Here is a 17,772-nt window from a genome sequence, read left to right as displayed (position 1 = left end):
CTCTGGCTCTCCTTGCATCAAGGCCTGGACTGGAGTTGTCTCTCCCAAGGCAATAACTGTCAGGGAACCATCTGCTTTGGTTTCTTGTGACTGACTCCAAGGAACAGAAACCCCCCTGGGATGAAATCGCAACTGCAGCAGCAGCAGTGAGAGGCAACTCGGATGCTCACTGGCTTGAACTGGGGGGAGGTGCACTCAGAATGGTGCACTGGGGAGCGTCAGGCCTCAGGCAGACCATTCTGAGAATGAGAAGGCAGACCTCTTAGTTTCAGAGATTATGTGTGTTGGGGTGGAGGGGTGGGCGAAGGTAGTTGATAGAGAGGGCCTAAAAGGTGTCCAGACTGTCTGTTGTAACTGGAGAGCCACCCTCGCTGGAAGCCTTTCCTAGTGGGCCCTACCAAGCTATAATCCACCCTCATTAAGCCAACTCACTTCCCTCTTGCTTTTATCACTCATGCAACTTGCATCTGTGTTTTAGCCTGTCTGGAAATTCCCCCAGGTCAGGGCCCCCTTCTCTTTCATCCCATGCAGGCTCTGCAAAGAATGGCTGACAGGCCGGCTCATTTTCTACACAGGGGCATTTGCTTTAGAATCTCTTCCATGCTCTCAAATGACTCTTGGGATGTTGGAGCCAGAAGAAGGCTTGGAGCCCAGTTAGTCCATTTCTTTCATTGGTGATGTTAAATGACCTGCCTAAAGTCACACAGACGTTTCTGGGGCTTGGCCTGGGAATCTTTTGCCTCCTAGGCCTGCGGTTATTTCTTTATATTAAATCAATGATTCCTTCTGTCATGGAAAACCTCAGGCAGTTCAATAGGAAAAGCAGTGTAGTCATGGGACCCTAGGTCTTATCAGAATTTCCTTCTCTCCTTTTTTCTTTTTCTTCTTTTTTTAATACAGAAGACGGTTTGGGGCGGGGAGGATAGGTATGATTTACTTGGTTTTCAGACCACTTGTTTTTCTTAATAATCTTTTATTTTTCAATTACAGTTGACATATAATACATTAGTTTCAGATATACAACATAGTGATTAGACATTTATATATAAAACTTACGAAGTGATCACCACAATAAATCTAGTACCCATCTGACGCCATACATAGTTATTATACCTGTGACTATATTCCCTATGCTATATTTTACATCCCCATGACTGTTTTGTAACTACCAGTTTGTACCTCATAATCCCTTCCCCTTCTTCACCCATCACTCCAACTCCCCTCCCATCTGGCAATTATCAACATGTTCTCTGTATCTATGAATTTGTTTCTGTTTTGTTTGTTTATTTTGTTTTTTTAGACTCCACATATAAATGAAATAATATGGTATTTGTCTCTCTCTGTCTGACTTATTTCACTTAGTAAAGTACCCTGTAGGTCTAGCTATGTTGTTGCAGGTGGCAAGATTTCATTCTTTTTTATGGCTGAGTAAATAGTCCATTAATATATGCACCATCTCTTCTTTTTCCATTCATCTATTGGTGGTCATGCAGGTTGCCTCCATATCTTGGGTATTATAGATAACGCTGCAATGAACATATGGGTGCATATGTCTTTTGAATTAGTGTTTTGGGTTTCTTCAGATAAATACCCAGAAATGGAGTTATTAGGTTCTTCTTTGTCTTTTGTTTTAAAGTCGGTTTTGTCTGGTATTAAGCATTCCTACCCTGGCTTTTTTTGTTTGTCTGTGTCCATTTTCATGAAACATTTTTTTTTTTCATTCCTTTACTTTCAGTCTGTGCATATCTTTCAATCTGAAGTGAACCTCTCATAGGCAGCATATGTAAAGGTCTTATACATTCAGCCCCCCCATGTCTTTTGATTGAAACATTTAATCCATTTGCATTTAAAGTAATTGTTGATAGATATGTAGCTATTGCCATTTTTTTATTCATATTTTTTCTTCTTAAAGAAGTTTCTTTAACACTTCTCAGAATACTGGTTTGGTGGTGATGAACTCCTTTAGCTATTTCTTGGAAGCTAAGAGCTTTCTAGGAAGCTCTTATCTGTCCTTCGATTCTAAATTATAGTTTTGCTGGGTAGAGTAATCTTGATTATAGGTCCTTGCTTTTCATCATTTTGAATATTTCATTCTAATCCTTTCTGACCTGCAAAATTTCTATTGAGATATCAGCTGACAGTCTTATAGGAGCTCCCTTGTAGATAGCTAGCTGCCTTTCTCTTGCTGCTTTTAGAATTCTCTCTTTGTCCTCAATAACAACAACAACAAAAAGACAAATGATCCAATCAAAAAATGGGCAGAGGACCTGACCAGACACTTCTCCCTAGAGGACATACAAATGGCCAACAAATACATGAAAAGATGTTCCATATCGCTAGCTATTAGGGAAATGCAAATCAAAACTACAATTAGATACCATCTCACACCTGTTAGAATAGCTATAATCTACAGGACAAGTAATAACAAATGTTGGAGAGGATGAGGAGAAAAAGGAACCCTCATATGCTGCTGGTGGAACCGCAAATTGGTACAGCCACTATGGGAACAGTATGGAGGTTCCTCAAGAAAACTAAGAATTAATCTACCATATGATCCACTAATCCCTCTACTGGGTTTTTACCCCAAAGATTTGAAAGCCTGTATCGAAAAAGGTATTTGCACACCGATATTCATAACAGCAAGATTCACAGTGGCCAGGACATGGAAGCAACCGAAGTGTCCTATGATAGATGACTGGCTAAAGAAGCTGTGGTACATATATACAATGGAATATTACTCAGTCATACGAAGAGATGAAATACTGCCATTTGTGACAACATGGATGGACCTTGAGATAATCATGCTAAGCGAAATAGCCAGACAGAAAAAGTTGAAAATCACATGATATCACTTATATGTGCGATAGAAACCTAAAAGCAACGAATGAACAGGACAAACAGAGACTCATGGACGTGGACTATAAGCTAGTGGTTACTAGAGGACTGTAGACCAGTGGTTACTAGTGGGGGGGGGGAGGGGGGGAAGTAGAAGGGGGAAGGGGGATCAAATATATGGTAGCTGAAGGAAACTGGACTTTGGGTGGTAAACACACAGTAGAATATACAGATGTCAAATGATAATGTACACCTGAAAATTATATAATTGTATTAACCAATGTTACTCCAATAAACTTAATTTAAAAAGAAAATAGAATTCTCTCTTTGTCTTTAACGTTTGGCCTTAGAATTATGATGTATCTTGGTGTGGGCCTTTTGGGGTTCATCTTGTTTGGGACTCTGCACTTCCTGGCTTATATTTTTATTTCCTTCATCAGATTAGGGAAATTTTTCATCATTATTTCTTCCAATAGGTTTTCAATTCCTTGCTCTCTTTCTTCTCCTTATGATATCCCCATGACACAAATGTTGGTACACTTGATATTGTCCCAGTGGCCCCTTAAACTGTCCTCATTTTTTGGATTCTTTTTACTCGTTGCTGTTCTGATTGGGTGTTTTCTGCTACCTTCTCTTCCAGATCTCTGATTTGATCCTCTACTTCGTCTAAGCTACTGTTGATTCCCTCTAATGTTTATTCATTTCAGTTATTGTATTCTTCATTTCTTACTGGTTCTTTTTTATGTTTTCTATCTCCAATTTTGTTTCCTATTTCTTTGTTGAAGTTTTCACTGAGATATTGAACATCCTATGACCAGTGTTTTGAACTCTGCATCTGGTAGATTACTTGTCTTTATTTTGTTTAGTTCTCTTTCCGGAGCTTTGTTCTGTTCTTTCATATAGGACCTGTTCCTTTGTCTCTTTATTTTAGCTGCCTCCCTGTGTTGTTTCTATGTATTAGGTAGAGCTTCTGTGTGCCCCAGTCTTGAAAGAGTGGCCTGTGGAGCTCAGTAGCGCAGTCTCCCTCATCACCTGAGCTGGGTGCTCCAGGTGTGTCAAGACCACTTGTTTAAATCATGCCCAATTCTGGATGATAATTCATCAGTCTTCTGACTTCCATTCCTCACTTAACTTTCTCAGCCAGAGCTGCCTGTGTTCATGCTCTCTAGGAGGGACATTTATCCTCCCCTTGGCCCCGGGTCAGATGCCAAGCCCATAAAGGAGGTGAAAAGAAACTCCTAGGAAATACAAGTCCTCCTTCCCCGAAGTGTCACTTCTTTCTCAATAAGACCCATGAGTAAAGGAGAAATATGGGACAAACTAGTAGGTATTGAGCACTCATTCTGGGTTGCCAGGCCCTATAGTAGGATTCTACATATATCCCTCACTCAATCAACACAAACCCTAGGAAGCAAGTATGTTATCTTCACTTCACAAGGGGTTAAACGTCCCCAAATCACACAGAGAGCAAAGGGCAGAGTAGATATTAGAATCCAGGTCTTTCTAACTGCAAAGTCTGTCTTCTTAACTCCACCATGCCCCATTCCAATCTGTATTTTCTGGCATGGCCGTGAACAAATAGTTCCCCTCCCTCTTCCTTTTCTATCACACTGTTCCTCGTGCCTGAGTGAAACTCTGCCCGTGAAAACATTGCAGGTTTTACTCTCCCAACCGTGTACAAGGTGTCGGTCTTGTGAGGCTGCAGACTGTGCTTCTGCATCATACAAGCAGGAAATAAATTCAGAGTGAATTGGGCATCCCATTTTCATTACTCTGAAAATGGAACCTACCCCATGACAGCACTTTCTCTCCTGTTGAGTAATCCCTGCACGGATAGGTGGCATCTGCAATGACTACTGGTCAAAACGATCTATTCTGGGAGGTGTCCAATGCACCATCCAAGAACATAAAGGAACTGCTCTTGTCACAGATGGAAAAGCAGACCATTGTGGATGTTGCAGGAGCTGGGTTTTGGCTGCATCCCATGGAAGGGTTTTATTTCGAGTTCGAAGGCTGCGTGGTTGCCAGAGTAAACCAAGTGGTTGTGTAATAGAAGTATTCCAACCCTCGCTAGCACGCTGACCCATTGTTCTTCCTTTCCAGTGACGCTTGACAGTCCTGAGTGCTTTAAGAAAGTCTCTCATGGGCTCACTGTGAACTGGAGAGCAGCACTACTTTTTAGCCATACTTTTGATACTTGTTAATTTTATTACTTAGTTGTTCAGAAAAAAAGAGAAACCTGCGATAGTATCCCTTTTAAACATCTCTAATATTGACAACGCTTTACTAATCTAGAATTGACTGTGTGCAGCACCTGAGCATCCTTTTCCTTAGGTCTAAGATTGGGGCTTTGGGAGGAGGAGGCGCCATTAAAACACAGAATCCTTGCCTGCTGGCATGTCCACCATCCAGCACAGCTCTCCCATCTGCCTACACAAGGCTGCCCCTCCCATCCTGGTTCTTCATTATTATACCAGTGGCTGGACATGCGCAGGGTAGTAGAGCCAGGTGGACCTTGGCGATCACACCACGGCAGGGAATGGGATTCAAGTGGAACGAAATTTCAGAAGTCTGAGTCATGTTTTCAGTTTCATGAGCCAGGCCAAGTCTCTCAAAGCGAGAGCTGATGGGAGGCCAAGTGGGAAAGCAGAAGGGATACAGGATGGGCACCATGGCATCATTCACACCCAGCCATTCTCGTGGAAATGTGGGCTGTCTTGTCCTGCTTTCTCCTCACTGCAGGTAAGCTCCTTATGGGCAGGATGAATGAGTCCCTTTTGTGGGCTCTGTAATGCTCAGCACTATGCTAGACAGATAACACCACATAAATGCTCATGGGGCAGTACCAGAGGGGAAAGTCATTTGCTGAAGGAACAAGTCTCAGGAGTATATGAGGTTGGAGTGGAGCATGGCTAACTTCACTGCGAACGGCCATGGTGTGGCTATGCAAGCCCAAGCCTTGCGATAACCATAAGGGAAATGGCCCTCATCTTGTCCTCCCTGGTTGCTGCAGGACCTCGGCAGAGCACTATCCCCAAGTGTGAGCTGTTTGGTTCTGGGTTTGCTTCAGATGCTTGTCTCTGTCTGGCTCATTGCCTGGAGCATGCTGTTTGTTGAATGACTAAATGAATCAAGAATGAACTCGTGATAATTGAAGCCCTTGAAGCTCAAACATTCTAAGATTCTCCCACTAAAATCTCTATTAAAACTCATGCTCTTGTCAATGACCAGCTCACTTTAGCCAGTATCCCAGTGTAATGAAATTCCAACACACACACACACACACACACACACGCACACACACAAAGTTCAGACAATCTCTTCAAACTCATTATAATGAAACTTGACCTCTCACACTCAGTATGGGTATTCTCATTTACTTTGCCTGTGAGTAGAAGCTGTGAAGTACATAAAAGAGAACTTTTATTTACCTTTAAAATCTCAGGTTGTCGATGCAGACTATTCTCTTCTTCAGGGAAGGTTTCTGGTCCTGAAGGTTGCGCCCGCATGAGGGCTACGGCAGCTCTGCGCTGCCCAGCCTGCTGGGAGAGGACAGGAACTATGGCTGCAGCCCCACCCTTGCAGCCCTCTTATTTTCCCACCAGGCACTTGGCTTCCCAGCCACCTTTTAATGGCCCTATACACAGGAAAGACCTTTATTGAAGAACTCATGTTCTAAGTGCTTCCCGCTCCATGTGACATTTATACCTCGTCCCCAGCTCATGCCCTCTCCATTAGTCAAAGGGCAGAGCTAGAAAGGAACGTGGGCTCAGTTCATCTCTTTCTTGAACAGAATGATTAAAAGAAGTTATATCTTTCTCAATTGTTTGCAAACCTTGGTACTTCTTAGGGGAGGTTGAGGTACAAGGAAAAGGTTGGAGGTATGAAAGGGAAGGCATGTGGAGTATGGTGGAGCAGTCGAGTGTGATAATTGATAGCTGGGCTCTGAAACCAAATTGCCTAGTTTTTTTTCAATTGCGGAGAAATTCACATAACGTAAATTAACCATTTTTAAAGTGTACCATTCGGTGGCATTTAGAATACTCACAACGTTTTGCAACTACTACCTCTGTCTAGTTCCAAAACATTTTCGTCATCCCCAAAAGAAAACCCCATTACCCACCAAGCAGTTACTTCCTCTTCTCCCCTCCCCCAATCCCTGGCAACCACAAATCTCCTTTCTGTCTCAATGGATTTCTCTATTCTGGACATTTCATATTATATGGAACCATATAATATGTGATCTGTTATGTCTGGCTTCTTTCATTTAGCATATTTTGGGGATTCATCCACATTGTAGCATATATCGGTATTTCGTTCCTTTTAATGACTGAAGAATATTCCATTGTATAGGTCCGTTGCATGGATATACCATATTTTGTTTATCCATTCATCCCACCTTTTGGCTGTTGAGAATAGTGCTGCTATGAAAATTCTTGTACAAGTTTTTGTTTGAACACCTCCTTCCAGTTCTTTTGGGTATATACCTAGGAGTAGAATTTCTAGGTTCTATGGTAATTTTATGTTTAACTTCTTGAGGAACCACCAAACTGTTTCTCACAAACTGTTTCTGCACTAGTTTACATTCCCTCCAGATAACCTCATTTTGAATCCAGTCCTGCCACTTATTAGCTCCTTGAACTTGGGCAGGTTACTTTTCTTTTCTGTGCCTTAGTTTCCTCTTCTTTGAACAGGGACAACAATGCTCTCTATCCATGGGGATTGTGAAGCTCAAACGAGTTAACATGCATGAAGGGCTTAGTACAGTGCCTGGTATGTAATAAGCTACATAAATGTTTGCTGTTGCTGCTGCTGTTTTTGAGGGACAGCGGAGGTCACAGCAGAGGAAAGATTAGGAAACGTTTTGGCTAAAAGAGCCTGCACTGGGTGGTATAAAAGAATCAAAAAGCTCTAATGCATACGCTTGAGGTTGGGCATTGAGGGTATCCCTCCCTTTGAGGAGCCCATCTTCTTACCTATTCAGCGATAAGCTGTGACCCCTCAGCTCTATGACTCCGTGGTTTTCAGGGCAGACCACTGTGCAAGGATGGGAAGCCTGGGTCCTCCACTCCCAGCCAGCTGCCAGCTCCACTCCTTTCAGATCTCCAACAAACAGAAGGAGGACAGGAGTACGTCCCCCCATATAAAACCTCCAAATAGAAGTTTCTAGAAAGTAAATTTTAAAAGTCTTCTCTCTCTCTCTCTCTCTCCTACTCTACTGGAATCTTGATTCTTGGTCACTGTTAACTCTCTCTCTCTCTCTCACTCTCTCACTCTCTCACTCTCACTCTCTCACACTCTGTCTCTTACCAGCGATGTTTGGAGAAAGAAAACCTCGTTGATTTTCAACTGAATTTACTGAATTTTCACTAAATATTCTGCCAAACGCTGTTTCAATTTATAAAATTAATCCATATATTTATGATTCATTTACACCTAACTTACCAAAATGTTTTGTAAAAGCTGTTAGAATGTCACGAATCCTTACAGGGACCTCTTTGAAGCACACAGAAACAAAAGGCATCTTTGGTTGGAAATCTCGACTTGTAGAGTGGCCATATTACCTACTCTTTAGCTAAGAGTGAACCAGTGAAAAAATGTAATAGTTGCCACAGTGATACCTCACACTCACACAGCACTTTATAATTTGCCCTGTCACTTTTCAGACAGGTCTCCACAACAGTTTGGAAAGGCTGATGGGGTAAGTGCCATTATTTCTGTCAATAGAGAAGGCACTGAGATTCAGGACAGGAGTGTCATAGCCCAGAAATGGAGGAGCCAGTACTAGAACTCCAGGCTGCTATGAATAACCAGTGCCCTCAGTGTGGGTCAGGAAGAAGCTTCCAGGGACAGGGGATTAGGAGAAAATGTTCCTGGTCTAGGATGGTGGAGGCAGTCCCCTGCAGTGTGCCCAGCCTGGTATGGCAGTGCCCTCCCTTGTGGAAAGCATCTTCACACCTTTGCACGGTCACTGACAACCTGGGCCTCCTAGATCCTGTTGCCAGACTTGTTCTAGTAAATGTTTGCATCATGATCAAGCAGCCCACAGTTCCTCTGCCCTTTTTCTCATTCAAGTTTGTGCAGTGTCTCTCCTTAACGATGTCAGGATGAAAGAAAATCCCTGTCTCCGTACCTGGGCGAGGGAGGTGGGACCTTCTAGCTGCCAGCAGAGGCCCTGTGTGCCCTGTGTGCCCTGTGTGCCTTTGCAGGCCCAGCTACACTTCTCCAGTGGACATTGTTTCTAAAGGACCCCATCAGGGCAGGCCTCCCCACTCCAGCAACACCGTCAGGCCTGTCTGGTCAGACTGAAACACACAGGCGCACCTGTGAGAAAGGCCTCTTGAAACATGTGCCCAGAGCATCAGGTGCTATGGTCTCTGTCTGGACTCAGTTCTGCAAACAGCTTTACGACCTGGAACTCGGAAAGAAGTGGGGCTACCAGCTCACTACTGTGCTTGCAATGTTCACTGCTCACCTTATTTTAAAAATTATAAAATGAGGACCCACTTATTGAACTCTTACAATGGGCCAGGTACTAAGCCAAGTGCTTTGTGTACTTGATCTTTTGTTTCTCCTTTGAGTAGTCCTCTGAAGTAGACAGGACCACCAAACATACTTTATAGATGAGAGAAGTGAGAAGCGAGGCCCAATGAAATAACTAGCCAAAGACACACAGGAAGGAAGCGGCAAACCTGGGCGTGAACCCTGGCAGCCTGGCTCCAGAGCCTGCCCTAGCCTGCTCTGTACTGCCTGGCTCCCCACCGCCTGAAAAGTGAGCCAAGGCTCTGGTAGGTTGAAAGAGCTTGGGGCAGTTCCAGGAATGTATTATTCATTGCTACTCTCTGCTTTCTCTGTGGCTGACAGGCATCTGCCTCCATCACTGTTAGAAAAGGAGGAAGAGAAGGCCATGGCTGACTCTGACAGGGCGGAAGGAATGCTCTTCTCCAAGCGCAGTGCAAGACTGTGCCAGCCTCTGCTCAGGCCTTAAAGCATATTCCCACCCAGGTGTTTCAGTGACTGCATAGCATCCATTCGGCAGTTTTTATCCAGCACCTACTATAAGCAGGACATTGCTCTAGGTACCAGGGGAGCAATGTGGAATAAGACAGCTGGGCACAGCCATCTAGGAGTGCGTGTTGTCAGGGAGGCAGCAGAGTGACAAGTGATGCACTGTAGGGAGACCAGCATTTTAGGAGACTTGCAGAGGAGCTGCAGAAGCACAGCCCCGCCCAGTGCCCGGCAGGGAGAGTCCCTTCTCTTTAATAGCTTTGCTGAGACGTAATTCACATATCATACATCCATTTAAAGTACAACACTTAGTGGTTTTGAGAATATTTACAAGGTTGTAGAACCATCACTACTAATCCCAGACGTTTCCATTACCCCCAAAAGGGACCCTGTGCCCATTAGTAGTCACTTTCCATTTTGCACTGGTCCCCCAGCCCATGGCAGTCACTCCATCTGCTTTCTGTCTCTACGGATTTGCTTATTCTGGACATTTCATGTAAATGGGATCAATAATATGTGGTCTTTTGTCTGACTTCTTTCAGTAGCATAATATTTTCAAGGTCTATGTGTGTTGTAGTATCAGGATTTTATTTCTTTTTATGGCTGAGTAATATTCCATGTACAGATATACCACACTTTGTTTATTCACTCATCATTTGAAGACATTTGGATTATTTTCACTTTTGGACTATCATGAATAATGCTGCTATGAACATTCATACAAGTTTTTGTGTGGAAATATGTATACCTAGGAGTGGACTTGCTGGATGATATGATGATTCGCTCTGTGTTTATGTACTTCAGGAACTGCTAAGCTGTTTTCCAAAGTGGCTGTCCTGTTTAACATTCTCACCAGCGGTTTGTGAGGGTTCTCATTTCTTTACATCTCCCCAATACTAGTTATTTTCTCTTTCTCTCTCTCTCTCTCTCTCTCTCTCTCTCTCTCTTTATTATAGCCATCTTAGTGGATGTGAAGTGGCATCTCATTGTGGTTTTGAATTGCATTTTCCCTGATGGCTAATAATATTGAGTATCTTTTTGTGTGCTTATTGATCATTTGTATATCTTCTTTTGAGAAACCTATTCAAATCCTTTGAACATTTTTATTGCGTTACTCATCTTTTCATTGTTGAGTTATAAGAGTTCTTTATATATTTTAGATACATGTCCCTTATCAGATATGTGACTCGCAAAATATTTTCTCCCATTCTGAAGCTTGTCTTCTCACTTTCTTGATGGTATCCTTTGAAGCACAAGAGTTTCCAATTGGATGAAGTTCAATTTATCTCTTTTTTTTTTTTTTCCTTTTGTAACCTATGCTTTTGGTATCCTATCTAAGGAGGCTTTGCCTAATCTGGGTTCATAAAGATCTACTCTAATGTTTTCTCCTAAGAATATTATAGTTTTAGCTGTTACATTTAGATGTATGTTCTGTTTGAGTTAATTTTTTGTGTGGTGTGAGAAAAAGGCCAGCTTCATTCTTTTGCGTGTGGATATCCGGTTGTCCCAGCACCGCTTGTTGAAAAGACATTTCCCCTTTGGATGGAACAGACCAGCCCTTGTTGTTTCATCAGCTCCCACTCACGAAAGGCCTCTCGATGTCTCTCTCTGTTTCTCTGTCTTGCTCTCATTTTGGTACCTAGAGGTGTTTGGAACACTCACTTAAGGAACATGGAATAAGGAGGAAAAGTGGCTCTACTTCCTTGGAGGCCCTCAGGGGCAGTTTGGGCCGCGTAGCTGCCCCAGGCATGTCCACTGAATAGAGCCGTTGGCTTGAGTTGGACTGAAAAAGTATAAGGGAGGGGAGATGGTTCATTTTCTTTCTTTCTCTAGAGCAGGCAATTGATGTGTCAGGTGAGGGGATACAGCAGGTAATGTAATATTCGGGACCCTGAGGAAGTTCCCTAAGGAAAGGCTTTCTCTCCCCAGCCTGGGCTTGGTGATCGTGGCACCTAGTTGTAACTTCTTCCTTTGCCTTGATCCAAACAGGGACTCTGTCCCTAGCTGAAATACAAATAACATTGTGAGGCCCAGTGTACTAAATCTTAGGACTCGCTCCTTCTAGTGGGTGGGCTCTGGGTGGGAACAAGGAAGACAGCAGGACAAAGATGACCAACCTGGAGTGGAGAAGGAAGGGGAGGAAACACTGGAAGAGGAGGTAAAGGAGCAGATAAAGGAGGCAGACTCCTCACTGATCAGGTGTATTCTACTCAGCTAAAGGGTCTGGCACTAAAACACAGGGCAGGAGAGAGGGAAGAGGAGAGACAATGCCACTGAGAGCAAATCCATGAAGTGTCAGGAGTCCCCTAGAAGTGAAAGCCCTGGACCCAGGTAGCAATGACAGGGACCAGCAGGTCTTCCAGTGGGATATGGGAATGGCCCGGGGCAACTCCACCAGAAACCTGTTTGTTCAAGGGTCTGGCATTACTGAAGGCCAGCACTGCCTCACCTGCTGGAGAGGTGGCCTCTCCTTGCAGCCTAAGAACTGGCTGATATCATCCACAGGGATCCACTGGGTTTGCCCTCGCTTCTTCATCTGCATTGAAAATGTCGTGGACTGACCCTCCTGTAGCTGGGGACTAGAAAAGAGGAATGCAAGTGGCTCTGAAGAAGAGAAACAAAAGTGCCCAGAGAGGGGAGTGTCAGACCCCCAGCCACACAGCTAGTGAGAGGCAGCTCCTAGAGGGGCCAGCTCTGCCAGCCTATGACCCTGAGTTGTTCTTGATGAGATCTTGCTTATTGGTGTGTCTTAACTGTCATGCAGACACAAGGTATTACTACTGTCACATCACATGTTGCAGAATCACCCAGCGGTTCCATGAAAGCTCACCCATGGCCTGCCCTCCCCCCAGCCCCCCAGTAAAAGCAGAGGATTAAAATGTCTACATGGCACAGAGATAGCATATATGGTCAATTTGACACAGTTGCCTATTTGCTCACCCATGGCCTACATGGGTGCTGAAAGAGTTACTGTAGCATGCCTCAGCTCTGTGGGCGGCCAGAGCCCCTGGAGCCAGTCTCAGGCCACAAAGTGACTGCAGTGTGCCTTCTAAGCATGGTTATTTCTATGATGTGAGAAGGGTGGAGGTAGATAGCATTGGTTCCTAACCCTGTCTGCTTGTCAGAATCCCAAGGGGAGCCTAGGAAAAGTCCAGAAGCCCAGGCCCCGCCTCCCACCTGCTGAATCACAATCTCCAGGGTTTGGCTCAGGAATCAAATTTGTTAGAAGCTTCCTTCCCAGGGAACTTGAATGCATCTGGTCCAATGGGAGCCAGCAGTCTTGATAATTTAAGCCAAGGAATCCCTACCTACCAGCTACCCTGACGTATATAAAAGATGCAGACTGTTAGCGGGAATCATGGCTCCACCATGCCATGATTGGTTGTCCACTGGTTGTCCCTGGAGCTCGTCCTCAGTTCTCCAGTAGGGTTGGAGAGATCTAGTCAGAGCCAGTGGTACTTCTCCTGCAGGCAACGGGCACATCTGTCCCTCACTGACCTACCTCTTTCATTCTCTAGGACACACAAGACCAGCCACTGCTACCGCATCACCTACCGCCACATGGAGCGGACTCTGTGCCAGAAGGAGGTGAGGCATATCCACCAGGCTGTGCAGGAGGCTGCTGTACAGCTGCTGGCCGTGGAGGGCAGGTTTTGATGTCACAGTGTCACCCAGGCCACAGCCTTCTCAGGTCTCCTGAATTTGCTGGGGGGAAAAAATGATATTGTTTGTGGACTGGGGCATCGGTCGCCTTTTGATAAATGGATCCGTTTTAGGACTTTCAGAAAATAAAGGATCACTCTTGAGAAACTGTTGACATAGCATGTCTTTTATTTGGGGAAAGGGGGGAAAAGAGCTATAATGCGAGAGTTCCTTCCCTTCCTTTTATAAATGCTTCGCCCACTGGTGCTGTGTGGTTAACTGGTCCCTGGGTTCCACTAAAGTGTAAACACCGGTCATGATTTCTTGCCTGACAGGCTTTTGCACCCATATAATGAGTGAAGCCACACAAAGGGACATCAGAAACTCCAGATTCTGGAAGCTCTTTTGAATCAGCTTCTATTCCTTTTTTCCTTCTCTTCTTGTTCTGTTTTGCAAAGGGCAGGTTTCAAATAGGGCACTAATGAAATGCCAGGGCTCCCCTCAAAAGTGAAAGAGTCACATCTCTGAGCAGGGCGAGATATTTATTTGCTTTTCATAAACCCATGGCTAGGAGTCAGTCCTCTGGCCCCGGGGCTTGTGCGTAGCTGCCTTCTGCCCCACTGGAGAGGAAAAAAGGGAGCGAGAGCTCTAGAGGCTTGGAGGCTCACATGGGGGCCAGGTCCCTGAACCCCCTGAGAGTTTTGTTTCCTAACAGGAGGGCTCCACTTCCAGAGGTGACCTTTAAGGAAGAATATGGGGCTTTGATGTTTCCCCTTTCTATCCCAGGCACTTTGTAGTCTGCCTGCTTCACTCCTGACCAGTTTTAATAATCAGATTCTATCCCTGGCATGATGCTGGAGGCTGATGGAGGACTGCAAGCACTGGGATAAATATTTGATGAGAGGTGGCCATTATCAGCCAGTGACATGTGGGGTGGGCAGCTGCTTCCAAAGGGAAGGAATGGGCTTTAATGACATTTTAGTGCGTTCTTCATTTGGACTTTTCCCTTGGATTTTCAAGGGAATTAAGGAAGCCCTACTCTAAGTCTGGACCTGCTGTTCAGGGTTTGGGGCCCGCTGGGCACAGTTCCTCAAGAGGATAGATCTGAGTAGGAATGCACAATGTGATCAGTAATTTCTACTTCGGCAGCATTTGGAGCATAGCAGACGGTGTCTGATCCAGCCTTGGGGCTGCACTTCCAGAGAGATCCCTTTATCCCCAAGACCACTTAGGCTTTCATTAATGTTCTCTAACAAAACAAGCTAGGTGTGTAACACACAGAAAACCACGGCACCACCCGATGGCCCACAACCCGAGCAAATGTTTGTCAAATACTGTGCTTGTGCCAAGCCATACATACCAGGGCCTGGGGCAGGGCTGATATTCAGGAGGTTCACGGAGGGCTTGAGCATTCCCCTCAGCTCTCCATGACGTATAATCAACGGAGGCAGCAAATGAGGCAGCTGAGCCTGAAGAAGTCATGGGACTTGACTACAAGGTAACAGGCCTCACACTCAAGCCTGCTGCCTCCGAATTAAGAACTTCTATATAAATGGACACTGGTTGGTTGTAGGGTCTGTGCCTCCCTCCCTCCCTCTTCTTGCATCTTTGTTCTGTTTTTATAAGAACTTCAGCTGCAGGGGCTTGTACAGACATGCCTCCCGCCCTGATCAACTCTGGCTGGCTGGCACTAATGCCAGTAGTGGGCCTGCCCTACCAGGGAGCCCAGGAACATTGAGTTCTTGACTTTTTCATGTGGTTCCCTCAGGAGAATAAATAACGAAAAAGAAAAAAAAAATGAGAAAGGTAATTTTATCTGCTAGAACGAATAGCACTTTACAGTTCAAGAACATACAATTCCATCTAAAGTAGGGCATGGTGACTAACAGCAGTGTCATCACTGTGACCTCTGGGATGCGCAGTCCTCTCCTTTGTAAAGCACGGATGATAATAACGCCTGCTCCAGTGGTTGGTTATGAGGACAGAGAGATATCATATGTGCTACATCTAACAAGCCACCCGTAAGTGATGCCTGCTTGATTGTTATTCAGGTGGGAAAAGGTAGAACCGTGAAATACTAGAACTAGAACATATCTGGGAGAGTTGCCACATTATTACTTACTAAGGACACAGCTACTTACTGTAGAGCTGGACCTAAAACCGGGCTTCACCGAGCCATTTTTTATAACACCACATTCAATTAGATATCCTGAGCATGTCTTTCAGTGTAAGGCCCACTGAGAGCCTGGCCACTCATAAGGGTCAGGAAGGTTCAGGCTGAGGTTGTGGCCATGTCCTGGAGCTGAGGACCGAGGACCCTTCCAACACATGTATTACCTGTCCCTGTGGCCAGACCTCTCAAGATGCCAGCCAGACTGAGGTCATCAGGCAGTGGCCGCTCCGAATGTCATGGCAATATATTCTATAACCAGCTGTAGACTACGGGGTGGGGTGGAGGGCCTCGTGTATTTGTTCCCTGCTCATCTCTCTTCCTGTTGAGTGGGAGCCTGTTGGGCTGACTCCTATGCTGTGCCCTCTAGCTTGTCAGTCCTGAAACCGATCGGCATAGCTTACCACTGGCCCAGTGTTCCAGTGTTGGCTGGTGGTCTGGCAGTCAAGACATGAAAAAGGAAACCCTTCAACACTGGAAGTTTTTTTTGTTTTTGTTTTTTTAATGTAAGAAGAAACAAGTAAAAGAATGTATGGCAGCCTCCAAATGCTCACACAGCAAGCTTTACCTACCCAGGCACCTCAGTGGGCACAATGTGTCCTCTATTCCCAAACCGGGAGTTCACCAGTCTTCAAACTGATCATCATCACTCAAACGTACTTAGCAGCTACTAGCCAGGGCCATCTGCCCTCTCTCCACCTACAGGCCACGGGCAGGTCACCACAGTAAAGCGAATACCGCAATGAGTATCTCAATAAAGCAAATAGCGCAATAAAGCGACTCACAAATTGTTGGTTTCCCAGTGCATATAAAAATTGTTAACATTATACTGTAGCCTATTATGCGTGCAATAGCATTATGTCTAAAAATATAAAGTACATACCTTAATTAAAAAATGCTTTATTGCTAAAAATGCTAATGAACATCTGAGCCTTTTTTGCAGTATCTGCAAAGTACAATAAAGCAAAGCACAATAAAACGAGGTAGGCCTGTATTTGTTTTCCTAGTAGTGGAAGGGCGCCTGACAAGGATGGTGAAGCTGATGCTTAAAATGGAGTTCCTAACACAGTGCTCTAGCATTTCAGCCATTTAGGATGGGGACGGGGGTTGGGGAGCACTGTTCTATATGCAAGAGATGGAGCCGTGAAAAGGCAGACCAAGTCAGCCCTCATGGAGTTTACCTGCATCATCTCATTCAATCCCCACAAACCCCTGGGGCTGGTTCCATTATTATCTCCATTCACCAGGTATGAGATTAACGTGATCAAGGAGATGTTGCAGTCAGAGCTAGAGAAGGTCTTTCTGATTCCACGCCTATGCTCTTTAATGTTGCCTCCCGCTCCTCCCCATGCACTTGCCCAGGCACTAGGGCTACTATTATCAGGGCTAGGAATTCATTCTGGACCGTGGCAAAGTCAGTGGGCCACTGATTGCTGGAGACATCACCAGCATAGGCTCCAACCTCGTGGACAGCAACAGCAACCACAGACAAGCCACGAGACCCTCTCAGTAAGGTGCTAAGGCATGTGACATGGGCCTTTGGTACCAGCTATGGGTTCTATGTCAAAACCATCAGAAGCTCTTCTTTATCCTCTGATGCTCGAAAAAATCAATAGATTTTCACTTTCAACCATAGCTGTTTTAGGACAGCAGTCAGATTCAGGGCCACAATCAGAGCTGAAAGAGCTCCTAAGTGACAGAGGAAAATCGGAAACTGAACCATCTAGGAGCCTGCAAGGGCTATCCTTGTCCCTGGAAGGTATGTCCTAGCACCTGGGAAGATGAGAAGGTGGGGTAGCAGGCAGAAGGAAATGTGGTTATTCCTTACCTCAGCAATTACTCAAGATGATGTTGGCTTTGAGTTTTCCAGGTGGCTTCTGTAGCCAGAAGTGCCTCATTGCTTTAAAGGCAAAAAAAAAAAAACCCAACCAAGTAGAAAGCCAGTGTCCTGTCCAAAGGCAAAAGCGACAGGCAGATTTTCAGCAATGTTGATGAGACTGCCCTGCTCTGGTCCTTTTCTTGTCCATTCCTAAGTCCAGGGGCTGTTCTCAGGATGTGAGTAGATCGGGATGTCCCATGGAGCACTGGAGCGAGCCCAAGGCTGAGGTGAGGTGCAG

At 45.0% G+C, this 17,772-nt stretch overlaps 1 protein-coding gene across 7 annotated transcripts in view; it reads left to right on the top strand.

Moving 5' to 3' along the window:
- FARS2 (phenylalanyl-tRNA synthetase 2, mitochondrial) overlaps positions 1 to 13,653 on the top strand; it is a 470,462-nt gene extending 456,809 nt beyond the window's left edge. For all 7 annotated transcript variants that reach the window (XM_015587304.2, XM_015587307.2, XM_015587302.2 and 4 more), the window contains one exon: positions 13,362 to 13,653. In XM_015587304.2, coding sequence (XP_015442790.1) covers positions 13,362 to 13,500 — 139 coding nt within the window. In that variant the 3' untranslated portion in view covers positions 13,501 to 13,653. The remainder of the gene's footprint in view (positions 1 to 13,361) is intronic.
- Positions 13,654 to 17,772: the final 4,119 nt, after the last annotated feature.

Source organism: Pteropus alecto, unplaced genomic scaffold, assembly GCF_000325575.1.
Source record: "Pteropus alecto unplaced genomic scaffold, ASM32557v1 scaffold121, whole genome shotgun sequence".
Lineage (NCBI taxonomy): Eukaryota > Metazoa > Chordata > Mammalia > Chiroptera > Pteropodidae > Pteropus > Pteropus alecto.
This window is presented reverse-complemented; position numbering and strand designations above follow the sequence as displayed.